This window comes from Felis catus, chromosome E1, assembly GCF_018350175.1.
Source record: "Felis catus isolate Fca126 chromosome E1, F.catus_Fca126_mat1.0, whole genome shotgun sequence".
NCBI lineage: Eukaryota > Metazoa > Chordata > Mammalia > Carnivora > Felidae > Felis > Felis catus.
Genome location: NC_058381.1, coordinates 43803528 through 43830600, shown reverse-complemented (window position 1 = coordinate 43830600; position 27073 = coordinate 43803528). Strand labels below are relative to the sequence as shown.

At 46.1% G+C, this 27073-nt stretch overlaps 2 protein-coding genes across 44 annotated transcripts in view; both read left to right on the top strand.

The window, feature by feature from the left end:
• The first annotated feature begins 1406 nt into the window (after positions 1-1406).
• LOC123382046 (leucine-rich repeat-containing protein 37A2-like) lies at positions 1407-8276 on the top strand. Its single transcript, XM_045045023.1, is given in 8 exon segments — positions 1407-1476; positions 3809-4629; positions 5007-5072; positions 5075-5113; positions 6107-6156; positions 7718-7772; positions 7852-7994; positions 8093-8276. Coding segments are annotated over 8 exon segments (1341 nt in total). The 3' UTR covers positions 8190-8276.
• Positions 8277-13944: 5668 nt separating this feature from the next.
• Positions 13945-27073, top strand: part of LOC105260083 (RAD52 motif-containing protein 1-like) — a 345360-nt gene continuing 332231 nt past the window's right edge. For 21 of the 43 annotated variants that reach the window (XM_045044325.1, XM_045044331.1, XM_045044327.1 and 18 more), the window contains exons 1-3: positions 13945-16818; positions 19085-19156; positions 24719-24790. In XM_045044325.1, the coding sequence (XP_044900260.1) occupies positions 14081-16818; positions 19085-19156; positions 24719-24790 (2882 nt within the window). In that variant the 5' untranslated portion in view covers positions 13945-14080. The remainder of the gene's footprint in view (positions 16819-19084; positions 19157-24718; positions 24791-27073) is intronic. The other 22 variants (XM_045044311.1, XM_045044309.1, XM_045044299.1 and 19 more) reach the window with 3 other exon arrangements.

The window sequence follows — 27073 nt, the reverse complement described above, 5'->3', positions numbered from 1 at the left end:
AATTATGCGTATTTCTTTTTGTGTATCACTTAGTTCTCTAATTTTCCCCTCATACTCCTGGATTTTTTTATCTCTCTTTCTCTCAGCTTCCTCTTTTTCCATAACTTTATCTTCTAGTTCACCTATTCTCTCCTCTGCCTCTTCAATCCAGGCTGGCGTCGTTTCCATTTTGTTTTGCATTTCGTTTAAAGCGCTTTTCAGCTCCTCGTGACTGTTCCTTAGTCCCTTGATCTCTGTAGCAAGACATTCTCTGCTCTCCTCTATACTGTTTTCAAGCCCAGCGATTAATTTTATGACTATTACTCTAAATTCAGTTTCTGTAACATTATTTAAATCCTTTTTGATCAGTTCATTAGCTGTTGTTATTTCCTGGAGATTCTTCTGAGGGGAATTCTTCCGCTTGGTCATTTTGGATAGTCCCTGGAGTGGTGAGGAGCTGCAGGGCACTTCCCCTGTGCTGTGGTGTATAAGTGGAGTTGGTGGGCGGGGCCGCAGTCCGACCTGATGTCTGCCCCCAGCCCACACTGGGGCCACAGTCAGACTGGTGTGTGCCTTCTCTTCCCCTCTCCTAGGGGCGGGATTCACTGTGGGGTGGTGTGGCCCATCTGGGCTACTTGCACACGGCCAGGCTTGTGATGCTGGGGATCTAGCGTATTAGCTGGGGTGGGTAGGCAAGGTGCATGGGGGCAGGAGGGGCAGGCTTAGCTCACTTTTCCTTAGGTGATCCACTTCAGGAGGGGCCCCTCTTCCGTGGGCCTCTCGTCTGCGCTTGGCTCCGGAGACTCCGTTCTGCTAATCCTCTGACAGTTTTCTGTTTATTTACGCAGATGTAGTTGGGATCTAAGTGATTAGGTCCCAAGTTTAAACGTCAAATCTTTCCAAAGAAATTGGAAACTGCCCAACAGCAGGAGAAGAGCTTAGACGAGGTTGAGAGTGTGGGGAAAAAGTTCCTGAGAGTGAACAAGGTCATGAAGGGCCCAAAGGGCATACGGAAAAGGCACATAAAAGAACTGAGACGTCAGAACATCCAGAGGAAACAGAACGGCCAGACGTCTGTGGAGAACATGGCCAAGGAAAGAAGGCTCAGGGAGCCATCGCCAGGGGAGCTTCACGTGGCGCACAGGCCCAGCAAATTAGTGGGAAGCTCCTTCAATACAGAGCCTTCGTTCATAGATGAGCAAAGGCAGAGGTCCATTCTTTCATGAAGCAATACTCTTTGGGCAGGCCTTCTGCCACCCCCGCTCCCAAGGAAAGAAGGCTCAGGAGACCATCGCCAGGGGAGCTTCACTTGGCGCACAGGCCCAGCAAATTAGTGGGAAGCTCCTTCAAGACAGAGCCTTCATCCGTAGATGAGCAGAAGGCAGCGGTCTCTTCTTTCATGAAGCAATACTTTTTGGATAGGCCTTATGCGACCCGCGCTCCCAAGGAAAGAAGGCTCAGGAGACCGTCGCCAGAAGAGCTTCACGTGGCGCACAGGCCCAGCAAACTAGTGGGAAGCTCCTTCAATACAGAGACTTCGTTCATAGATGAGCAGAAGGCAGCGGTCTCCTTTCATGAAGCAATACTCTTTGGACAGGATTCTGCCACCCACGCTCCCAAGAAAAGAAGGCTCAGGAGACCATCGCCAGGGGAGTTTCATGTGGCGCATAGGCCAGCAAATAAGTGGGAAGCTCCTTCAATACAGAGCCTTCGTTCGTAGATGAACACAAGGCAGTGGTCTCTTCTTCATGAAGCAATACTCTTTTGACAGGCCTTCTGCCACCCCCGCTCCCAAGGAAAGAAGGCTCAGGAGACCATCGCCACGGGAGCTTCACGTGGCGCACAGGCCCAGCAAATTAGTGGGAAGCTCCTTCAAGACAGAGCCTTCATTCATAGATGAGCACAAATCAGCGGTCCATTCTTTCATGAAGCAATACTTTTTGGATAGGCCTTCTGCCACATGTGCTCCCAAGGAAAGAAGGCTCAGGAGACCATCGCCAGGGGAGCTTCACGTGGCGCATAGTCCCAGCAAATTAGTGGGAAGCTCCTTCATTACAGAGCCTTCGTTCATAGATGAGCACAAGGCAGCGGTCTCTTCTTTCATGAAGCAATACTTTTTGGATAGGCTTTCTTCCACCCGCGCTCCCAAGAAAAGAAGGCTCAGGAGACCATCCCCAGGGGAGCTTCACGTGGCGCACAGGCCCAGCAAATTAGTGGGAAGCTCCTTCAATACTGGGTCTTCGTTCATAGATGAGCACAAGTTAGCGGTCCATTCTTTCATGAAGCAATACTTTTTGGATAGGCCTTCTGCCACACCCGCTCCCAAGGAAAGAAGGCTCAGGAGACCATCCCCAGGGGAGCTTCACGTGGCGCACAGGCCCAGCAAATTAGTGGGAAGCTCCTTCAATACAGAGCCTTCTGAGCACAAGGCAGCGGTCCATTCTTTCATGAAGCAATACTTTTTGCGCAGGCCTTCTGCCACCCCCGCTCCAGGAAAGAAGACTCCGGAGACCATCGCCAGGGGAGCTTCACGTGGCGCACAGGCCCAGCAAACTAGTGGGAAGCTCCTTCAATACCGAGCCTTCGTTCGTAGATGAGCAGAAGGCAGCGGTCTCTTCTTTCATGAAGCAATACTTTTTGGATAGACCTTCTGCCACACCCGCTCCCAAGGAAAGAAGGGTCATGAGACAATCCCCAGGGGAGCGTCACGTGGTGCATAGGCCCAGCAAATTAGTGGGAAGCTCCTTCAATACAGAGCCTTCGTTCGTAGATGAGCACGAGGCAGCGGTCTCTTCTTTCATGAAGCAATACTTTTTGGACAGGCCTTCTGCCACCCCCGCTCCCAAGAAAAGAAGGCTCAGGAGACCATCGCCAAGGGAGCTTCACGTGGCGCATAGGCCAGCAAATTAGTGGGAAGCTCCTTCAATACAGAGCCTTCATAGATGAGCACAAGACAGCGGTCTCTTCTTTCATGAAGCAATACTTTTTGGACAGGCCTTCTGCCACCCCCGCTGCCAAGAAAAGAAGGCTCAGGAGACCATCGCCAGGGGAGTTTCATGTGGCGCATAGGCCAGCAAATTAGTGGGAAGCTCCTTCAAGACAGAGCCTTCGATCGTAGATGAGCACAAGGCAGTGGTCTCTTCTTTCATGAAGCAATACTCTTTGGACAGGTTTCTGCCACCCGCGCTCCCAAGAAAAGAAGGCTCAGGAGACCATTCCCAGGGGAGCTTCACATGGTGCACAGGCTCAGAAAATTAGTGGGAAGCTCCTTCAATACAAAGCCTTCGTTCATAGATGAGCACAAGGCAGCGGTCCATTCTTTCATGAAGCAATACTTTTTAAATAGGCCTTCTGCCACCCCCGCTCCCAAGGAAAGAAGGCTCAGGAGACCATCCCTAGGGGAGCTTCACGTGGCGCATAGGCCCAGCAAATTAGTGGGAAGCTCCTTCAATACAGAGCCTTCGTTCATAGATGAGCACAAGGCAGCGGTCCATTCTTTCATGAAGCAATACTCTTTGGACAGGCCTTCTGCCACCCACACTCCCAAGGAAAGAAGGCTCAGGAGACCATCCCCAGTGGAGCTTCACGTGGCGCATAGGCCAGCAAATTAGTGGGAAGCTCCTTCAATACAGAGCCTTCGTTCATAGATGAGCACAAGGCAGTGGTCTCTTCTTTCATGAAGCAATACTCTTTGGGCAGGCCTTCTGCCACCCCCGCTCCAAAATCCCCACCTGACGTGAAAAAAAAAAATCAAAAGACTTCATATACAGCGTTTTTGTTTCAGAAGATGCAAATGCTAGAGTTAGAAATAGGAAGGCTTTCTGACCAGCCTCACAGCCCAGAAAAACACACCGCTTTCATCAAAGTCGCTCCCGTGTGGTCCACAGAACACCCAAGGCCAAACTGAATCGAAAGTCCAGAAAGGAAAGTTCACTCAGTAATAGAAAGCTGCTTGCAAAGAGGCCTCCATCCTCTGCAGTCAGGAGCCTCGTAAATTCCCCTTCACGAGAGGATTTTTCATCTCCGGGAGAACTGAGTCCTCAGAAAAATCCTTTTCCAGAATTATTTGCTCCTTCAGGAACTTACAGAGAAAACACTACTGCAGAGAACACTACTGCCCAAAATGTTTCTGACGAAAATATTTCTACAGGAAACACTACTGTGCCAGAACAAACCCTCCCTGAATTCACAAACCGTAAGAATCTTTCCACTGCTAATTCTACTGTTACTGCAGACAACTCTACGCCGACCGTTAAACAAACCAATGATACACAATGGGAATACCACAATGCGGGCACTGGCTTGCCCCCAAAAGCCACAGGCTTCACTGTGTCAAAGCTCTCGTCCTCAGGTGATCTGTTTGAAATTCAGTTAAACCAGCAGCTACAGTCCCTCATCCCCAACAATGACGCGAGAAGCCTCATTTCTCATGTTATCCGGACTTTGAAAATGGACTGCTCTGAGACCCACGTGCAGCTGGCCTGTGCCAAGCTCATCTCCAGAACAGGCCTCCTGATGAAGCTTCTCAGCGAGCAGCGAGAAGTAAAGGTGTCCAAGGCAGAGTGGGATACGGACCAATGGGAAAATGCGAATTATATCAATGAGAGCACAGAAGTCCAGAGTGAACAGAGAGGGCAGGAGTCAAGGGAGGTGAGGATAAATCCCAAAATGTGGGGTCTCGACATTTAGGTGGTTTAGGAAATGGACCCAAGCACAAGGACCAGGGGCTCCTGGTCCGGGTCTTGGCCACATAATTTGGGCTAAGGCAGTGATCTGCCACTTTGCTCATTTAGGAAACAGTGCCGCTGTTCCCAGAGTAGACAAAAAGAGGACCTAACATACAAGATACATAAATTCTTGAAGAAAATGCTAATGATTAACATTACATATCACATTAGATTTGGTATATTCCTTAAGAGCCTAGAAGCGATTCATCGGAAAGAATGGGGTTTTAGAGTCGTTAAAGAATAGTTAACTTTCATCCTATCTCTGTTTCCTAAAAAAAATGTGCTTTCCCTTTTTTTTAGCTCACAAAAGTTCCAGGCTATGGCTATACCAACAAACTCATCTTGGCAATATCTGTGACTGGTAGTAGTTTGTGACGGTTTTGATCCTAGTTTTCTGTCTCATTGAGGTAAGGAGAACAATTAATTCCGATTCCCAGACTATATTCCTTCTTTATAATAGATTCAGAACCCACAAACTGAAAATCAAAGCCACTTTCCCACCTATCACGACTTGATATCCCTCTTCAGTCTGGAGGACTGAGATATGCTTTGTCCTTTTATTGCAAAGTATATTCCAGGGATTTTAAAAGGAACCCCACTGCCGGGAGACATCTGTGGATTGTAACCAAGATAACAAGCCATTAGCTTGTTCTGAGACATTAGGTCTAAGAAGGCCACAGTTGACACGATAGTAAAATTTCTTCAACTCAAAAAAAGTATGTCGATTCGATGCACTCACCAGTCATCCTCCTACTACCACTGATTTCTTTCCTCGTTGGCTAAAATGATGAGAGAGAAATAGTCTTCACCTCCACGGAGCCATCAGTCATCTTGGAAGAAAGGGCATGGCTTAGAGATAAAAGTGTCATCTTGTTGATTAATTAGATGTACCTACAGCTCTCTCCTCCACTTTGCAAGGCATTGTGTAAACAGGTTCAGTTAAAACCCTGCAGCTAAAATCCTGCATCAGGCTACTCAAAGCTTGTCATAATTACAGTTGCCTATTCCTGGAGCTTGCCTGTTTACCTTTTATTCAATTATGTATGAATTGAATACATATTCAATATATTTATTCAAATATACATCCTACTCTTGTCCTTGACTTTAAAACAGTGCTGCCGTTTAGGTTTCTGGTAGACACTTTTCTTTTCCTCCTCCCAAGAATTTTTATTAGGAATTATCTGATGACTGTGATCGGAGACAGTCAGTAAAATGTATTACGAGCTGCACACAAGTTAGGTGTTATTGAAAAGTCAAAGGACTATTAAACAAATTCCTGTCCTAGGAAAAGTTATCCTCTCACTGGGTAGAGAAGACCTAACATGCAAAGGAATGAATAAAGATTTGGAGGGAGTGGTTATTGTGATGGGTAACTGTGATCATGTTTTCCTCCAAAACAGAGTTGTTATCATAGAGCAGCAGCCAAGGAAGGTAAAGAAGGAAGCTCAAGGTAAATATTAGTCTGGCAATCGTTAAAGTAGAATTTTAGAACTAGATTTTCAAACTCATTTATTTCAATCCCCTTGTTTTACAGCCAGGAAATCACCAAAGGCAGAAAGGATACATATTTGGCCTAATGCTTTGCCTGGATCCAGCAAAGTTAGCTGCCCAGCCAAACCCGAGTTAGAATGGGGCTGGCACAGAGCACCTGCTCACTAGACCTTTAAAGAAAGATCTTGGGGGGGGGGGGCGGGGGTGGAAATGTTCAGACCCGTTCCTGCTGGCGGTGGGCATCGGGCCTGGCCACAGACCTTCTCAGAGGCTCTGGAGAAGGGATAGGGAGGGCCAAAAGTCGTGGGGTGAAGGGGCTAGTCTTCAAGCATGATGGAAGGTGGAATACATGAGTCCCTCCCATAAAGTGGGGGGGGGGGGACTTCCTTCTTCCTCCTTCTGGTTTTCGAGGCCCCGCTCTCCATTCCCTTTATCCAGACCCAATAGAATTTGAACTGGGAGAGGCCTTAGATAATCATTTATCTCTTCCTTTTATAATAATGAGATGGAGAAGGAGAAAAGGAAGATGTCTTGCCGGACGGTTGTATCACTAGTACCACTAGAACCAGAAAGAAGATGGTTCCTTTCCAGTTGGGCACGTCTCTGACTACACTGGTCTTGGGCTGTGAACTGCATTTTATGTCACAACTCAGTGCACACGTACCGTATAGACATAAGTACCTTCTAAAACAAACTTACCATACACTCTGATTCTTTCTGTTCTGTTTTTTTTAAGTTTGTTATTTATTTGGGGGGGGGGGGTGGAGCAGAGATAGAGAGAGACAGACAGACAGACAGACAGAGAGAATCCCAAGCAGGTTCTACACTATCAGCACAGAGCCAGACACAGGGCTCAATGTCACAATCTGTGAGATCATCACTTGAGGCAAAATCAAGACTTGGGCTGCTCACCTGACTGAGCCACCCAGGTACCCCCTATTCCGTTTGTATTCAAAAAGAGTATTTTGTGTTTTAGCGCTAGCCGTGCGTGTGTTTTAAGGTGATTTCACGACTCACTCCCTCATCTGCCTGCAGTGTGAAAGTCAGTGAGCTAGATAACTGCTGGTTGGACTCAGGCATTCACTCGGTGCGATTCATCTCGTAAGCTAAAGCAGCTAGGAAAATAGAAACACCTCCCCACCCGCCAGCAAATGATGCCTGGGAGGCTAAGCCTGGCGGGGACTGATGTAAAATGCTTCTGGAGAGAGTTAGGTGCTTCTGCCGTGTGGTCACCCAGTTTGTTGACTGCACAAGGGCACTTGGCCAAGGGCCAGAAGGTGAGCAGGGTGGAAATCCTGCCTATACTTCATGTCAAGTTACATACAAAGGTCTCCCAGGGACACTGTGGGGCCATTATGGACAGACACAGGAAAATTCTGAAAGCCCAGCATGTATGGAATTATTTCTGAGATCCCAGGTCTGTGTTGATTTTGCTTGCTAATAAGACTGGAGAAATACATTGTGAGAGGCATGGAAAATGGTACGAATCACTAATTGTCTGTGTGTGTGTTTCCTTCAAGGGGCTTCTTTGGATCTCTGCCGCGTAAGAGACGCTCAAAGGAAAGTGACAATCAGGTAAATCTGAGGAGGATAAAGTACCGTGGCTGGAGAAGGCAGGGGAAACAGGCCTAACATTGTCCTTTCTGTTTTCTAGGAGGGCTTTTTGTGGAGAAGGCGGCCACTTTGGCTTAGGGACATGTACAGACCTCTCAGTGTCACACGCAAGAAACACATGCAACAGACGCTACACGACAAGGATTCTTCTGATGAAGATGAGATTTTCCATATGGAACTAGGGTACGTGATTGGGGAAGATTTTCTCTAAAATGGTTGAATTGTTGAGTTGAATTGTTCCTTTCGAGAGTCAAGCCTTGGCATTCTTCTCCTTTTCCCAGGGAGGCTGGCAAAGCCACAGTAGAGAAGGCCACAGATTCCACTACTGAAGAGCTGGGGGACGAGAGTGAGACACTATGTGAGGTTGTCACAGTGTGAACACCGTCCTGCCTCAGGCCACCTACAAAGTTTACTTTCCGATACTGGCTTCTCAGCATTGCTTATAAAATACTTGTTTTTCTCCTATTGAAATGTCTAAATCCATAACCAATTCTAGCCACATGGTAAGGAACTAAAACGTAAACAGTTCGATATTTATCTACAGACAACAGGGGCCACAGGCGAGAGAAGCAGGACTGAAGCCAGGGTCCCTCGTGGTAGCCAGTATTTCCACAAGACACAGTCTGGGCCAAGTAGGGTGACTGGGCGTCTCTCCCTCATTTCCCTGATACAGTCAGTCTCTGGAAACTGGAGAACGTATCTTCAAGGGGCTTAGACTATTAAGTGAATTAACAGCTTATTCTGGTGCTCTCTCCCCTGGCTCACCAAATACCAGTTATTCACAACGCGCTTGACCCCTGCCCATAGAGGATCATCTCTTTCTGGCCCCTCCGTAAGGTCTTTGGGGTTGCCAGAATATTTGGATCGCTGAGCCTACCTCCACTGTCGGGCTGAGGCCTGTCTTTCTTCCCAAGAGCTCGAACTCAGACACAAAATGTGTAGCTGGAAGTAGGGTGTTCCTCAACCTTACAAGCTAGTAGAGAATTCCCAGTGGGTTCTTTGTTTGGTTTCTTTAAAAAAAAAAAAAAGTCCCCACCCTCAGAGAGCTAGCAGGGAGATGCTGGAGGGTTAGAGTAAAGAATGTGTGAGAGCAGTAATTACCCAGGACTGCCCTGCTCAGGCCTTTATTTCAGAAAACTTATTGGTGGGGGCACTTACTGGTCACCTGTACCACACTAGCCTCTGCTGACCCCACTGAGGGTCGGATGCGTGCGGCTGGGCTCTCTCCAGTTCAGCCCAGCACCACACCGACCACTGCTTTCCTACCCAGCTCGGATCAGGGCTGCGCGATTCCAAGAGATAATGCAGCACAACGTGCAGAAGACGCAAACATCCCTCCACTTCTGCAGAGGAGGGTGTTAACCAGTCACATTTGGGATGTTGGGAGGAGTCGGGGTGCCTGGGTGGCTCCGTCCCTTGAGCATCCAACTTTGGCTCAGGTCATGACCTCATGGTGTGGGAGTTTGAGCCCTGCATTGGGCTCTCTGCTGTCAGCACAGAGCCCACTTCAGATCCTCTGTCCCTCCCCCCAGCTCACACACTGTCTCTCAAAAATAGATAAACATTAAAAATAATGAAGTCATCTATACTTTCTGAGTAAATGAATGACAGATTTTAGAAAAAGGACGTCAGAGTCAAAATACAGTAGTGAATCAAAGAAATCCTGAATGAACAAGGTTTGATAATCTCTTTTTTTAATGTCTGTTTATTTTGAAAGAGAGCAAGGGGGGAGGGGCAGAGAGAGAGGGAAAGAGCCCCAAGCGGGCTCCGTGCTCAGTGTGGAACCCGATGCGAGGGACTCGATCTTACGACCGTGAGATCACAGCCTGAGCTGAAATCAAGAGTCGGATGCTTAACCGACTGAGCCACCCAGGCGCCCCTGACAATCTCTTTAGATGCCCCCAAAAAAATGCTGGTGGCTTAGCGATAGGTGATGGAATATGGCACCAACCGCTCGCTGGCCACCAACAGAGTCCCCCGAGGGGACAGTAGGACTGGGGCACAGCCCAGCAGGTTTGGCAGGGTTGGTAGGAACGGTTCCAAGCGGAGTGATTGGCCCATCAGTGCCTCTTCGGCTCTATTAGTTTGCTGCTGCTGGGCAAGGACACCTGTTCTCCTGGTGCCTGCTCCCCTTCCCCCAGCGTTTTAGTGAGAATGGCCACCAAGTGTCTGTCTCTGTGTGGTGACTTCAGTGAGCCAACAAATAACTGTGTTGAAAGCACGAGACTAGAGAGTAACAGTAATTGGAAGCAGCAGCAGCAGCTAGGTCACTATTTGCTTACTTGGTGTCAAGGCCTGGGTTGGGCGTGTTGCAGTCTTAATTTCGCCCAACAGTCTGTGAAAACATACTTTATTATCCCCATCTGGCAGATAAGGGGACAGGGCTTAAAGGATGTAGGTGACCTGTTCAGGTGCCCAAAGCCGCAATTCCAAAACTGCCAGGTAGGGGTTTAATCCAGGCCTGTTAACTCCAAAGCCTGCTGACGGTTATACTGCCCTGCTGCAGGGTGCAGGGGTGCAGAGACGTCTAAGCCATGGTTACCATCAAAGAATCAATAATTAGAACGATGAGGATGGTGGCAGCTACTGTTTGTTGAGCACCTGCTTTGAGCCAGGCGCAGTACCAGGCCCTGTAGTCACTCTTAGGTCACAAGGGCAGAAACTCCTCATGCCAGCTCAAACTCCTTAATGAGCTGGGTGGAGCGGGGGCTGGTGGTGACTTTTTGAATAAGAGAGGTGGACACAGAGACAGAGCTGACGAGAAACCAAGAAGACCCATCTGTGCATAGTTGGGCTTCCCGAAGCGTGGGCCGGGATTCCAGGCAACTCCATTCTCCTATTTTGGAATATTTCCATTAGCGCAAATGTGGTTCATAAAGTGAAGCTTAGAAAAATGTTGTTTCTATAACACTACCTCAAATTTGCACAATACTTATCAGTCTCAAATGCTACCCTGCCATATTTCTTTTAATTTTTTTAATGTTTATTTTTGAGAGAAAGGGAGAGAGAGCATGCGGGCAGAGAGAGAGGGAGACGCAGAATGTGAAGCAGGCTCCAGGCTCTCAGCTGTCAGCACAGAGCCCGATGCGGGGCTCGAACCCATGAACCACGAGATTATGACCCTCTCTGCCACTCCTCCACTCGCACTCTATGTCTCTGTCTCTTGCTCTCTCCAAAATAAACATTTAAAAAAATTTTTTTAAAACAACAACAAGCATTTATTCCTCAAAAACCATCGTTTTAAATGTTTATTTTGAAGAGAGAAGAAGAGAGAGAGTACAAGCAGGGGAGGGGCAGAGAGGGAGACATAGGATCTGAAGCAGGCTCCAGGCTCTGAGCTGTCAGCACAGAGCCCAATGCGCGGCCCGAAGCCATGAATGGTGAGACCATGACCTGAGCCAAAGTCAGACGCTCAACCAACTGAGCCACCCAGGCGCCCCATTCCTCAAAAGGGACGGGGGGAGTGGTGGCCTTTGCATGGTGGAGGGAGGCCTGGGCCCCAAGTGATTCTGGGAAAAGGGCACGCTCTGGTGGTGCGGAGCCCATCCCTGGGGAGCTAATAAAGGTGGCGTAAATAAAGGGTGGGACGTAGGCGGGGGAGGGGCGCGCAGTTGCTAACAGTGCGCGCGCGCATCACGGAGCTGCCATAATGGTTTGGCTCCCGCTCAGTTCCCAGCGCCAGTACCTGACTCGCCTGGGTCACTGCGCCCCGGAGCCTCTGCAAGTCATGTCCCGGCTGCGCCTGTTGGCCCCACTGCTTGTCCTTATGTGGCAACCGTTGTGGCTGCTGGTCCAGGCAGCTCAGCCTCCGGAGTGGGCCCTGGACCCTGCCCAGCTGACCTCCGACCCCCTGGAGGCGGCTGAGCCCTGGTCTTCGCGCTCCTCTGATCCCCCACCCGAATCGCCCCAGGCACTTACACCCCCAGCCGAGCTGGGGGGCTTTAATTACCTGGGGTCCTCTGCTCCAGCCCAGATGTTGGCCCTGCCTAAGGAGTTGACGGAGACTTTGGTTCCATTCCTGGACACGGATTCCGTTGGAGAACTACCCCCAGGGCCAGATGAGGATCTGAATGACCAGCTAACCCAGCATCAAAGGCTCCCAGAGGTGGTTCCAATGCCAGGTTGGGATTATTTAATGTTTCCCAAGGTTACAGGTAAGCCTTTAGATGTGGAATTTACCACAACTCCAGGGCCTGATAAAGGTGTTGAGTCTTCTATAGCCCAGCAAGAGGCCCCACCTCAGCCTCTTGAACATACTGAGGAAGCAGAACTGTCTCTAACCCAGCAAGAGACCTCGGGTAAGCCTCCAGAGGAGGTTGAGCCTTCAAGTGAGCAGGAGACCCCAGGTCAGCCTTCCGAGCCTCCTGGGGTGATTGATCCTTCTCTAAGGCAGCAGGAGACCCCAGCTCAGCCTTCCGTGCCTCCTGAGGAAGCTAAGCCTTCTCTAAGCAAACAGGAACCCCCAGCTCAGCTTGCAGACCCTTTTGGAGAAGCTGAACTTTCTCCAACCCAGGAGGAGGTCTCAGCTCAGCTTGCAGAGCTCCTTAATGAGGCAGAATCTTCAACCCAGCAGGAGACTCCAGCTCAGTCTCCAGGGGAGATAGAATCTTCTGCAACCCTGCAAGAGCAACCAGCTCAGCCTCCAGAGCTGCCTTCCAGGGAGGTGGAACCTTCTCCAACCCAGCAGGAGCACCCAGCTCAACCTCCATGGCATCATAAGATGACAGTTTCACCTCCAGGTCACTACCGTGATCAACATTTAAACCTGCCCAATGTCAGTTTGAAACCTCCAGATGTGCAGCTTACCATGACTGCAGAACCCACTACAGAGGTGGGACCTTCTCCAGTTCAGCACGAGACTATAGCTCAGCCCTCAGTGCCTCTTAATGTGGAAGCTTTGGAAACCCAGCATGAAGCCCCAACTCTGCCCTCAGATTCTGCAACTGAATCTTTGCCAGTTCAACAGGAGACTCCAACGCAATCTCCAGAATCTACCACACAGGACAAACTTCCAACACAGCAGGAGACCCCAGTTCAGTATCCAGAATATCCTGGAGAAGTTGAACCTTCTACAACCCAGCAGGAGGCCCTAGCTCAGCAATCACAGGCCCCTGAGGAGGGTGAATCATCCTCAACCCAGGAGGAGGCCCCGACTCAGCTTCCAGAGGCCCAGGAAGAGGGTGAACCTTCCCCTCTCCAGGAGGAGGGCCAGGGTCAGCACCCACAGGCCTCCAAGGGGAGTGAACCACCTACAACCCAGGAGGAGTCCCCAGCTCAGCATCCACAGACCCCTGAGGAGGTTGAACCTTCTTCAACCCAGCAGGAGGCTCCAGCTCAGTATCCTCAGGCATCAGAGGAGGGTGAGCCTTTTCCAACCCAACCAGAGACCCCAACTCAGTATCCAGAGCCCCTTGAGGGGACTGAACCTTCTCCAGCCCAGTCAGAGGCCACAACTCAGCATCCAAATCCCCTTGGGGAAGTTAAACCCGCAACCTATCAGGAGGCCCCAAGTCAGCATCCACAGACCTCTGAGGAAATTAACCCTTCTGCCACTCAACAGGAGCCTTCTGGTGAGGTTGAACCTTCTCCAACCCAACAGGAGGCCCCAGCTCACTCTCCAGAGCGTCAGGTGGTAACAGTTTTTCCTCAAGGTCAGAATCAAGCTCAGCTCCTGCTGTTGCCTAATGTCACTGTTAGACCTGTGGATTCCTCAGTTACCATGACCTCAGAATCCACTAATGAGGTTGAAGCTTCTCCACTCCGAGAAGAGGCCTCAGCTCAGTCTGGAGTGTCCCCTGAGCAGTTGGAACCTTCTCCAACCCAGCAGGAGGTCCCACATCAGCATCCAGCGCCCCCTGAAAGTGTTGAATCTTCTCCAGTCCAGCATGAAGTCTCAACCCCACCCGAAGATTTTCCTGAGGAAATTGAACTTTCTCCAAGCCAGCAGGAGAGCTCAGCTCTGCCTCACGTGCCTGTTGCAAGTAGAGAACCTTCTCCAATCCAGCAAGAGGTCCCAGCTCAGCAACCAAAGCCCAATGAGGGGGTCAAGTCTTTTCCAGTTCAGTATGAGCATCCAGCTCAGCCTCCAGGGTCCTCTACAGATGTTGTAGCTCAGTCTCCAGCACAGCATGAGGTGACATTCTCACCTCCAGGTCCAGGTGAAGCTCAGCATCCAGTGTTGCCTAATATCACAGTTAAACCTGTGGATCTGAGGATTTTCATAAGTCCCCAGGCAACTAAGGAGCTTAAACATCTTCCAGTGCAGCAGGATGTCCCTGCTCAATCTCCTATTCCCCCTGAGAAAGTTGAATTTTCTCCAGCTCAGTCCAAGCGTCTTTCCCAGTCTCCAGAGTTCCCCTGAAGATGAGTCTTCTCCAGGCCAACAAGAGGTCCTAGCTCAGACTCCAGACCCCCCTAAGGCTGTGGAACCTGCTTCAGGACAACAGGAGGCCCCAGCTCAGTCTGTAGTCCCCCAGCTGGCCCCAGCTGTATCTCCTGAGCCCCCTAAGGAGGTAGAACCTTCTCCCACACTGCAGGAGGCCCCAGCTCAGCCTTCAGAGCCCCCTAATGAGGCAGAGTCTCCAACCCAGCAGGTGGCCCCAGCTCAGTTTCCAGTCCTCCAGGAGTCCCCAGCTATATCCCCTGAGCCCCCTAAGGAGGTGGAACCTTCTCCCACACCTCAGGAGGCCCCAGCTCAGCCTTCAGAGCCCGGTAATGAGGCAGAATCTTTTCCAACTCAGCAGGAAGCCCCAGTTGTATCCCCTGAGCCCCCTAAGGAGGTAGAACCTTCCACACAGCAGGAGGCCCCACCTCAGCCTCCAGAGCCTCCTGAGAAGGTGGAACCATCTCCAGTCCAGCAGGAAACCCTATCTCTACCTCTCGAGCCACTTAAGGAGATAGAACCTTCTCTAACACAACACGAGGTACAAGCTCAGCCTTCAGAGGCCCCTGAGAAGGTAGAACCATATCCAATTCTGCAGCAGGCTCCAACTCAACCTCCGGAGCCCTCTAAGGAGGCAGAAACTCCTCCAGCCCAGCAGGAGGCCCCAGTTCAGCCTCCAGAGCCACCTGAGGAGGTTGTAGCACAACCTCCAGTCCATAATGAGGTGACAGTTCCACCTCTAGGACAAGAGCAAGCTCAGCATCCAAACTTGCCCAATGTTACTGTTCAGCCTGCTGACCTGGAGCTTACTGTAACTCCAGAACCTACTGTGGAGACTGAGCATTCTACAATCATGCAGCAGACTATAGCTCCTCCAGAGGACACTGAGGTGACACCTCCACATCCAGAGCAGGTCCAGGCTCAGCATCCAAATTTGACTGAAGTCAGAGTTCAGCCTTTAGACCTGGAACTGACCATAACTCCAGAACCCACTACAGAGGTTGAAACTTCAACCACGCAAGAGATCCCAGGTCACCCTTCAGAGCCACCTAAGGAGGTTGTGGTTCAGCCTCCACTGTTTCAGGAGGTGACAGTTCCAACTCCAGGTCTGGATCAAGCTCGTCATCCATTGTCACCTAATGTAACAGTTCAGCCTTGGGACCTAGAGCTTACCATAACTCCAGAACCCACTATGGAGGTTAAAGCTTCTACAGCCCTGAAGAAAACTACAGCTCCTCCAAAGGACCTTGAGGTAACATTTGCACATCTAGAGCAGGTTCAGGTTCAGCATTCAACCTTGAATAAGGCCAAAAGTCCACAGACCCCAGATCAGCCTCCAGAGCCGCCTAAGGAACTTGTAGCTCAACCTCCAGTATATCAAGAGGCAGCAGTTCCAACACCAGATCGGGATCAAGCTCAGCGTCTGTGGTTGCCGAATGTAACAGTTCAGCCTTTGGACTTGGTGCTTGCTGTAACTACAGAACCCACTACGGATGTTAAACATCCCTCAGCCCTGCAGCAGACTACCGCTCCTCCAGAGGACCTTGAGGTGACATTTCCACATTCAGAGCACATTCAGCATCCAACCTTAACTAAAGTCACAGTTAAACCTTTGGACCCAGGGCTTCCCATAACTCCAGAATCCACTACAGAGACTGAACCTTCTCTAACCATGCAAGAGACCCCAACCCAGCCTCCAGAGCCACCTAAGGAGGTTGTTCAGTATCCATCCCAACAGGAAGTGATAGTTCCCACTCCAAGTAAGGATCAAGGTCAGCAACCAACATTGCCCAGTGTCACAGCTCATCATGTGGACTTGGGGCTTACCATAACTCCAGAACCTACTACAGAGGCTGAACATTCTACACCCATGAAGGAGACTACAGCTCCTCCTCCAAAGGACCTTGAGGTGACACTAGCACATCCAGAGCAGGTTCAGAGTCAGCATCCAAACCTGACTGAAGTCACAGTTCCACCTATGGACCTGGAACTTACTGTAACTGCAGGATCCAGTGTGGAGACTGAACCTTCTCCAACCATGCGAGACACCCCAACTCAGCCTCCAGAGCCACCTAAGGAGGTTGTAGTTCAATATCCATTCCAGCAGGAAGTGACAGTTCCAACTCCAAGTAAGGATCAAGGTCAGCATCCAGCATCACCCATCATCCCATTTCGTCATGTGGAGCTTACTATAACTCCAGAACCTATTACGGAGGCTGAACATTCGACAACCCTGAAGAAGACTACAACTCCTCCCCCAAAGGACCTTGAGGTGACACTTGCACATCCAGAACAGGTTCAGAGTCAACATCGAAACCTGACTGAAGTCACGGTTCCACCTATGGACCTAGAAATTCCTGTAAGTCAGCAACCAGCGTCATTTGAGACAGGTTTTCCTCCAACAACTCAACATTCTCTGGTGCATTTTGTAAACTATACCTCCGAAAAGGCATACACCACTTTAACTTGGCAACCAGAACAGAATGCCACCACAAACCTCAAACTATGTGAGCGTTGTACCTGCAAAGATGAGACACTGTCGTGTGTTGGTCTCAGCCTACAGCAGAGGCTCCGCAGAGTGCCCGTGCCGGAGCCCGACACCTACAACGGCACCTTCACCATCTTGTAAGAATCGCCTTTACTTGTTTGTTCTCTGCCTCCTGCTTGACATGGCAGTCTCTTCCTCAATGTCGTCCTGGGCCTTCCTCATCTCCCCAACCACGTTGACTGACTTTCTCTTTTTACCTTTTCTTTGTCAACTATCCCTTATCTTCATTTTCCTTTTTACTACTGTTCGCCCTTCTCCAATCTTTTACTTGTAATTGTCCTTATTCTTTTTCCTTATCCAATCTTTAGCCCCATTATTTCATTCCTTAACCTCTACTCTCCCATTTTTGCTCCATCCTCTATAATAGGATACAACAGAGTAGTGAAGAGTAGATTCTGGAACTAGATTGCCTGCATTTGGGCCGAGGTCTGTCATCTAGTAGCTTTGTGACTCAGTTTCCTTTTCTGTGAAATGGAAATTATGATAGTTACCATCTCATGGGATTATTGTGAGATCTAGATGAGGTAATACATATGAAGCACTTGGATCAGTGCCTGGCAAAATATGAGTGTTAGCTGTTATTATTTTGATTCCCCAGACCTCATCTTTGACCCCCGGCCTTCCACATACAGTACTCAGTTTGGGCCCAACCCAAGAGTAAGTACTATGGGCGCCACACCAGGATGCAATCGTCTTCAGAACATGAAATGACAGGTGGGAAGAAAGGAAATGGTCATAAAAAGGGAGGTGGCATGTAACTAAGTACTAAAAGAGGTACCATGGGTGTTGGAATTCAGCAGACTCTGTAATCAGTGGAGTATGGAGGTCAGGGAGAGCTGCATGGATAAGCTAACAATTTTAGCTGAGACTTAAAGAGTGGCTCTGATGTGTTAAGTAGAGAAAAAATGGGTATAAGTCTAGGCAAAGGCACGGCTGCAGGAATGATCAGGAGTCAAGAATTAGGTTTAGCAGTTAAAGATCCAATTACGAGAAACCTTGACTATCAGCTAGAGAGGTTTGAACGTTACATTCTGAGTTATAGAGAGCCATTGAAAGTTTTCAAGCATGAGATACAGACCATTGAAACAAGAGGATTATTTTCAGTTCCCCATGTAGGGCGGTCTGGAGAGGAGAGCTTGATCCAGCGAGACCAGATAGAATGTTCTAACAAAACCTGGGAGTCAAGTAACAAGGGGCCGAATCAGAGTGGCTGAAAAGAGTAGAAAGAAAAGCCTTGAGAGCACTGCAAAGGAGGAAGTGACAAAATAGACTAACTGATGACAGTCGCGGGTGGGGTGTGCACGGGAAAGAGAAAACTCAGATATTACTCTGAAACTTCTGTCCCAGATAAGGAGAATGATGGAAGTTGAGGCATCTTTTACCAGGGCACATAGAGCAACCAGAAGGCTTCAGGTTGACTGGAAATGTCCACCAGGCACATGGGCAGATGGGTATCTGTTTTGAATTTATTCCTGACTCCCCTGAAAAAAATGTGTATATAAACTGACCAGGTAAGCTGTTGCTGAGGGAAGAGGACAAAACTACAGGTAAAGGTTCAAAGTCATACGCAGAGTTAGCGGTTGAAACTGAACCTCAGGCATTTAATAGCTTCTTTTAAACATGTGTAATTCATGGATACATGAATTATCATGGATACTTTTTTTGTTTTTAATGTCACAGGTATAGAGGATAAAATGTGAAAATCCCACCCCACCCTCCCTACCACTCATAAGATAACTCCGGTCACCTTTTTGGTGTGTGTCCTTCCTTCCCATCTCTTTCCTTTGCATTTTTTCCTAATTTCCTAATGGGGGGATACTTTTTAATTCCTTGCCCAGTGATTTGTTGCTTTTCCCTATGCAATATGTCTAAGAAATCTTTCCATGTTAGTTATTCTAATTTCTAACTTCCCTTATCCTTCTAACACCTAGAGAGGTTTCAGTAGAGGGCTTCTTTACATTTGTTTGCTGATAATGGTACATTGTTTACCATTTTTTTCGTTGAATTCTTATTTTCTCATTGATTTGTGGAAGGAACCATTTTAGACACATAAGTGATTTGGGGGAAAAAAATACTTACCTTCAGAGTAATTAACAGGCGTTATCTACCCAAAGAATGGAACAAATAGGAAGTTCAGGTTCTAAGGAGCTGCCTTGTTTGTGCCAGTGGCCCCCCGCTAGCTCTTTATTAATTGCACCACCTGGGATGCTGATAGCTGCGGAAAGTAGAAAGTTGGCATTTACTGCATTGGAATATTCCCCACAAGGTTGCCAGTGATTCTCTTATTTATTCTGTTCATTCCTTTCCTACCTATTCAAGGATCTGAACTGTGTTTCTTCACAGAAATTTCCAAGGAAACTCTATTTCTTACATTGATGAAAATGTATGGAAGGGATACCGTTGGGCTGAGAAACTGTGAGTATATTCTCTCCAAATACGAATACAAAAAAAACAAAAACAAAAACAAAAACAAAAACAAAAAACTAACTGCATTCTAAGGTCCTTCTTGGTCCAGAACTTTGAAGTCAGTAGCTCTGAGGAAAGGTGTTTCCCCTTCCATATCCCAACTCAACCTCTACCGATTGCAATTCTGTGTTAATTTTTTATTTTAACGTTGATTTATTTTTGAAACAGAGAGAGACAGAGCATGAACGGGGGAGGGTCAGAGAGAGGGAGACACAGAATCTGAAACAGGCTCCAGGCTCTGAGCTGTCAGCACAGAGCCCGACGCAGGGCTCGAACTCACGGACCGCGAGATCAAGACCTGAGCTGAAGTCGGCCGCTTAACCGACTGAGCCACCCAGGCGCCCCATCTGTGTTTATTTTAAAAATTAAATTTGGCAGGTTCCCTTTAAAATTAGAATCAATTTCAACTTATTTTCCATTATAGAAGGAATACATGATTATAGTCTCAATATATAAAAATGAAATAACAGGGGGGCCTGGGGGGCTTATTGGGTTAAGTGTCCAACTTCGGCTCAGGTCATAATCGCAACGGTTTGTGGGTTCAAGCCCCACGTTGGGCTCTGTGTTGACAGCTCAGAGCCTGGAGCCTGCTTCGGATTCTGTCTCCCTCTCTCTCTGCCCCTCTCCTGCTCATTCATTCCCTCTCTCTCTCTGTCTCAAAAATAAATAAACATTAAAAAAAAATTTTTTTTGATGAAATAACAGATATAGTGAACACCTGCCTTATGTTCTAATCCCCCCACTGCTGGGATAGCCACTCCTCTGGATTTAGTATATATCCTTCCAGACCTTTTTCCATGCATTTGCCTACATACATATTTACAGCCAAATAGGTTTGTTGTGTGATTTTCTTATCTTTTTTTTACATAAATTGTAACATCCTACAACTCGATTCTTTTGCTTCGTGGTATGTCTTAGACTTTTTTTCTTCCAGTACATAGAGGGTTACCCCATCCATGCAAGCTGCTGCATACTATTCCATAGTATGAGTGTATTACGATTTAATAATTCCCCTCTTGATGGATGTTTAGGCTGTGTCCAGTTTTCTTATTACATGCATTGCTGCATGGACCACCTCATACATGCATCTTTGTGTACGTGGGTGGGTATTTCTGTAGAATAGATCCCTGGAAATGGAATTGTTGGGATGAAGACGATGCCGATGTATACAATTTTAATTGCCCTCAAAAAAGTTGTGCCAATTTACACACCAATCCATACACCATGACAGCATTCATTTCCTCCTACCCTCCCACTCTTGGATATTCTCCATTTCTTGGCTGATCTGGTGGGTGAATAAAATGGGTCCCTTCTGAATTTGAATTTTTCTGATTACTTATACATTTAAATATCTCTGTAGGTTTCCTGGGCATTTGTGTTTCTTGTCTGAATTTTCTGTCCTTTGCCAATTTTTTTGTTATCTTTTTTTTAAAATTGATTTGTAGAAAAAGTCAGTGTAGACACAAGTAATTTTGGAAACAATATTATACTCAAAGTAATTGAGTGGCATTTTTCATGACAGATTGTGTGTCATATCATTAGTTCAACTTGGGTAGATAAGTCATAAATGACTTCTGAATTAATAATAAAAGACATAACAGTCATAGTAATCTAAATGTAGGGATTATGATCCCCCTGAAGTAGATTCCCCCCTGCCCCTTAGTCTGATAACCTTACTGGTAAGGGACAAATGGTAGAAGAAGGTAGTTGTTTTCTTATGAATTTTATGAATTTCTTAGATACTATATATAGTTTATATTTTCTCATGATAGTATCTAACTTGGAGATCTTATTTCCCAAACTTGTAAGAAAAATGAAAGTAATTTGGCACAAGAAACAAGAGAGAGTGGAGAGAGTGGGTAGGCTGAGGGACAGGGGTAGGAGAAAAACTTTGAATTGTGTATTATATACCTTTGGAATTCTGAGCCATGCAAATATATATTACCTATTAAAAAAATAAACTGAAATTAAAAAAATATTTTTTGAAAAGCATGTATTTGGTAGTTTATATACTAGAACATGAATCTGGTAAGATTTGATGATTCTTAAAAAATTTTTAAATGTTTATTTATTTTTGAGAGAGAGAGAGAGAGAGAGAGAGAGCGAGCGAGCAGGGAAGGGGCAGAGAGAGAGGGAGACACAGAGTCCAAAGCAGGCTCTAGGCTCCGAGCTGTCAGCACAGAGCCTGATGTGGGGCTCGACCCCACAAACTGTGAAATCATGACTTGAGCCGAAGTCAGACACTTAACCAACTGAGCCACCCAGGTGCCCCAAGATTTGATGATTTCTAATTCAGCTTGAGGGTTATGCCTTGTAAGACAGAAGTTTTTACCTATGGGTCAATAGTCCCCTGGGGCAGGATTTTTAACCTTTTTTTCTATATATCAATTTTTTAAAAATTTTTTTTAACATTTATTTATTGCTGAGAGACAGAGCATGAACAGGGGAGGGGCAGAAAGAGAGGGAGACACAGAATTGGAAGCAGGCTCCAGGCTCTGATCTGTCAGCAGAGAGCCCAATGTGGGGCTCGAACCCATGAACCGTGAGATCATGACCTGAGCTGAAGTTGGACACTTAACAGACTGAGCCACCCAGGCACCCTTCTATATATCTATTGATGATCTGCAGAAGCTTATGTTCTTGGGATAATGTTTTCAAGTGTATAATAAGTTAAAATATATAGGAAAAGGAAATTATGTGGAAATAGAGTTTGCAAAAATTTTTTAAAAGGATTAGTGATATAGCAATAAATCTGCTTCTGTTAGAATATTAAATAACAAAATATAATGGTAGGCCTACTAACTATTATAACTTCAAGGTACTGATGAGAATAAATGATACTTTGAGATATCCATGCCAAATATGTGATATGAAAATATCTGATTTCTGCTGGGGACCAAATTAACTATACTAATCTGTGGTTTGTTGCCTACATTCATAATGGAAGGAAATGCTAATTCTAGTTAGAGGTTTGTGAAAATAGAGATGTGATTTCATTTTCCATCCAAGTTTGGCACCCACAAATTCAGTCCATTCTATTCACGGACCTGAGCCCTAAAGGGATGGTCTGCAAATTGAAATCGCATGCACACCTTTGCACGTATTCAAGAAAGTGCAGTTTTCTAGGGAAAGGGTCCATTCCATAGCTTTTATGAAATTCTCAAAAGGTTCTTGTCTCAAAAGATTGAGTCACAAATTGGGGTGGAGGTGGAGAAAGACATTTGTTTTCCTGTGAAGTTGTACTTATTCTCATAAATGATGATAAATGATTTGTTTTAATTAAAAGTAGTATATTTGCAAATTGATACCTGTCACTTTCAGAATTCATTCAACAAATATTTATGGAGCATCTCCTATGTCCCAGGAACTGTTTTACATGCCAGGGATATAAGCTCAAGAACAAAACTGACCAAATATCCCACTTGTCAAGGCGTTTACAAATATATAATATAAAACCAAATATGTAAATATAATAAATACATATAATTTCAAGTATTGGTAAGAAATCAGTGGCCAGATCTCTCAAGTTTTCTAATTTATTTTTTTTAATTTTTTTAACGTTTTATTTTTATTTTTGAGACAGAGAGAGACAGAGCATGAATAGGGGAGGGGCAGAGAGAGAGGGAGACACAGAATTGGAAGCAGGCTCCAGGCTCTGAGCCATCAGCCCAGAGCCCGATGCGGGGCTCGAACTCACGGGCCACGAGATCGTGATCTGAGCTGAAGTCGGTCCACTTAACCGGCTGAGCCACCCAGGCGCCCCTCAAGTTTTCTAATTTATTCAACGACCATTTCTGCTGCTCATAGACTGAGTTTTTTTACTAATGATAATACTTTTCGTTCATATAATCTTGAGTTGGTTCTTTTTATTAGATGTACTGTTTACCTCTGTCTGAGGATATATTAATGATGCTATTCTAAATTTTTTATACTGTTTATTTTTGAGAGAGAGAGAGAGAGAGAGAGAGAGAGAGAGAGAGTGAGAGACAGAGTGCAAGTTGGGGAGGGGCAGAGAGAGAGGGAGACACAGAATCTGAAGCAGGCTCCAGGCTCTGAGCTTCAGCACAGAGCCCAGTGCACGGCTTGAACCCATGGACTGCAACCTGAGCCGAAGTCGGATGCTTAACCGACTGAGCCACGCAGGTGCCCCATTAATGTTGGTATTCTCAAATCCTTTTGTGTTTTCTCTGTTAACTGTGTCATTGACTCTAAGCTGTTATATTTGTTTTTTATTTTCTGTCCTGAATAGAATTGGCGTTCTCACGCCATATGGTCATTCCTGAGTGCAATTTATCTTTGTAGTTGAGATTTGACTTGCTTCTGTTTTCTGGTCCTAAGCAAGAGGTGAAATGAACCACGGGGCTTGTTATTGGTGACAGGTCCCCCTGAGAGTTAAAGAAGAGGTGGGAGGTGACTTCTAATGGCTAGTCAGAGTGTATACCCTTCCTCCAGGGTTCTGGGACCCTGCCCCCTTCTGACACCAATGGCTCCTGCCTGGAAGAAAACACCCTTTGCTGCCAGATCCAAGGAGGAAGGATGTGGGGTTGATGTGCTGTCCTTGGTCCTACTGCAGTATCCCAGCTAATCACCCTGTAGGTGGCTCCAAGGCATTTCTGGTGGGGAGTGTTTGTAGAGCTACTCCCTTGGCTTTGAGCTAAGGTTGTGGATTTGCTAATTGTATCTTTTCTAATCATTCTTAGGGACTTTGGTGGAGTTTGGAGTTTGGTAGAGACTTGGCATGTTTCAATCTGCCAGCTTGAAATAGCACAACCTCTTAGGAAGGCAATTTTGTACCCCTGTTAAATCCTGGAGAAACTTAGGCAAATGTGTACTAGGATATAAACAGAAAAATGTTCAAAGCAGCACTGTTTATAATACCTAAAAATTAGAAAAATCTAGTATCCACCAACAGTAGAATGAACAAATAGCGTTACACGGGTATTTACTCTATACTTATTAAACTGAGCATTTATGTTATGTGCATTTTATGCACATTTTTAGTTCTCACAGATATTTTTTAGTTGGGGAAAAAATTAGATGGCTTTACTTGTAGCACTGATATGGTTATAAATAGGGCTTCCACAATAAAATTTGGGAAAAGAGAGGAGGAAGTGGCAGTTCTGTCCATGTCCATGTTTTTGCCACTCAGGGCTGGGTTCTAACAGAGATTTTGTGATCCAGAGAGTAGGCATTAAATGTACATTTTGGTGTGAAGAGTGGATAGGGGTGTGTGTGTGTGTGTGTGTGTGTGTGTGTGTGTGTGAGAGAGAGAGAGAGAGACAGAGAGAGAGAGAGAGACAGAGAGAGAGAGAGAGAGAGAGAGAGACAAAGGAGTATGTGAGAAGAAAATATTTGAATCAAACAGCAGAGATCGCCATCCCTACATTAAATAAGAATTAGTGTATTTGCTGGCACCATTACCCAGGTTTCTCTCACATCTAGCGGTCCTGTGTAGCAAATAGTTCTGGTTATTTTGCATTTTGACCCAGAAATGACCTTTTCATTTTGCAGAATTCTCAGTGAAAATTATCTGACCGAATTACGTAAAGACACATTTGAAGGCCTGCTATCCCTCCAGTATTTGTAAGTTAATCAGTTCATCATTTATTATGAGTTTTTAGTGATATTATTTATTAAAAAATACAGGGTTCAAATTAGATAATTGCAACAATTTCTTCTAACAGTAGAATTCTATAATTCTCTCTATTAAATTCTATAACTCTGTAAGTCTTTGGGGACCCAGCCCATCTCTAGCATTAAATACCTCCTATGCATTTTCAACTTTTTAACTTTATAGACAAGATATAGGAAAAAGCCCTTCAGTTGTAGAGGAAAAGGGGTAATGAGGTCTGAGCAATTATGGACACCCATATGAACCTTGTTATGTAAGTGTTCATATGCCATCTGCCTTTATTTATATTTATTATTTATGGCCCATGGATCAAATCCTGTGTGTGGTCTGTCTTGATACAACCTATGAGTTCAGAATGATTTTCATGTTCTTAAAGGGCTGTAAAAGAGAAAAGAAGAGAAAGAAACAGAGAATGTGTGACAGAGACCGTATATGGCCTGCAAAGCCTAAAATATTTACTGTCTGGCCTTTACAGAAAAGGTTTGAAAAAGTTGGCTTAGTAAAATGAGAGGAATTGAAGTTAACCTCAAATTGTCACCTACAAGACAAGAAAATATAGAACACTTACATTAATTTGAATGCCATTCACCCAGAATTTTTAAATAATGTAATCTAAATTAAATATTTAAATATTAAATATTTAACTAAGCAGGTGAATTATGTAAGCAGTATTACCAAGGACATATTAAATTATCAAGAGAACAGATTAAGGATTTCAGTGTGGGAAATTTTATTAGTTTATTTTTTTTATTATTATTTTTTATGTAATTTATTGTTAAGTTAGCTAACATACAGTGTGCTCTTGGCTTCAGGAGCAGATTCCTGTGATCGGTGTGGAAATTCTTATGCCACCATAAAAATAGATGTTTAAAATGATGGTTAAGGGGTTGGGGCTCCTGGGTGGCTCAGTTGGTTGGGCGTCTGACTTTGACTCGGGTCGTGATCTCACAGTTTGTGGGTTCGAGCCCCGTGTCGGGCTCTGTGCTGACAGCTCAGAGCCCGGAGCCTGTTTCAGATTCTGTCTCCCTCTCTCTCTGCCCCTCCCCCACTCATGCTCTGTCTCTGTCTCTCTCAAAAATAAATAAACATTAAAAAAATGATGGCTGGGGCGCCTGGGTGGCACAGTCGGTTAAGCGTCCGACTTCAGCCAGGTCACGATCTCGCGGTCCGTGAGTTCGAGCCCCGCGTCAGGCTCTGGGCTGATGGCTCAGAGCCTGGAGCCTGTTTCTGATTCTGTGTCTCCTTCTCTCTCTGCCCCTCCCCCGTTCATGCTCTGTCTCTCTCTGTCCCAAAAATAAATAAACGTTGAAAAAAAAAAAAGATGGCTAAAGGGCACGTGGCTGTCTCAGTCATTAGAGTCTGCAACTCTTGATCTCAAGGTTGTAGGTTAGAGCCCCATGTTAGGTATAGAGATTACTTAAAAAAAAATGAAATCTTTAAAAATATAATGATGGTTAAGTGGTATAGTTAGAAATGTTTACACTAAACAAACATCAGAAATGCCTCTAACTTCGCTAATTACAGAATAAACATCTCTCCAGCCTCATTGTCAAAGAAGAAATGTTTGCATAGATCTCTGTACATTAGACATACAGAGATACTAATGTTCTTTGCTATGGAGGTTCAGTGTTTATTCTTTGCCCATGCCATCCAAAGCTGTGTATTTCATTAATCCTTTTTAAAAAATTTTTTTAATGTTTATTTATTTTTGAGAGAGACAGAGAGAGAGAGAGACAGCGTATGAGCAGTGTAGGCACAGAGAGAGAGGGAGACACAGAATCCGAAGCGGGCTTCAGTCTCTGAGCTGTTGGCCCAGAACCCGATGCGGGGCTCGAATTCATGAGCAGTGAGATCATGACCTGAACCGAACGAAGTCAGATGCTCAATCGACTAAGCCATCCAGGCGCCCCTCATTAATCCTTATTAATGATGTGCTTTAGAAAATAGATTCTTCTTGCAAATGTGGAAGGCTTAAGGGTAGTGAGTAAAAGGAATCTCATATGACACTAAAAAGAGTCCTTCAAATTATCAAACCTTCCAAGTCTTAGGGGACAACCACTTTGTATTGGTCTTCTTGGCTACCTCTGCCATCTGGGCTCCAAACGTTACAAACACAGTTTGGAGAAAAACAAAAGAGACAAACTGCGCAATGGATTGGGCCTTTCATTATTTCTACTATGAGGTACTTTGTAAGCCAATTATTTCATGTTAGGTGAAGTGTTCTCATTCATTCA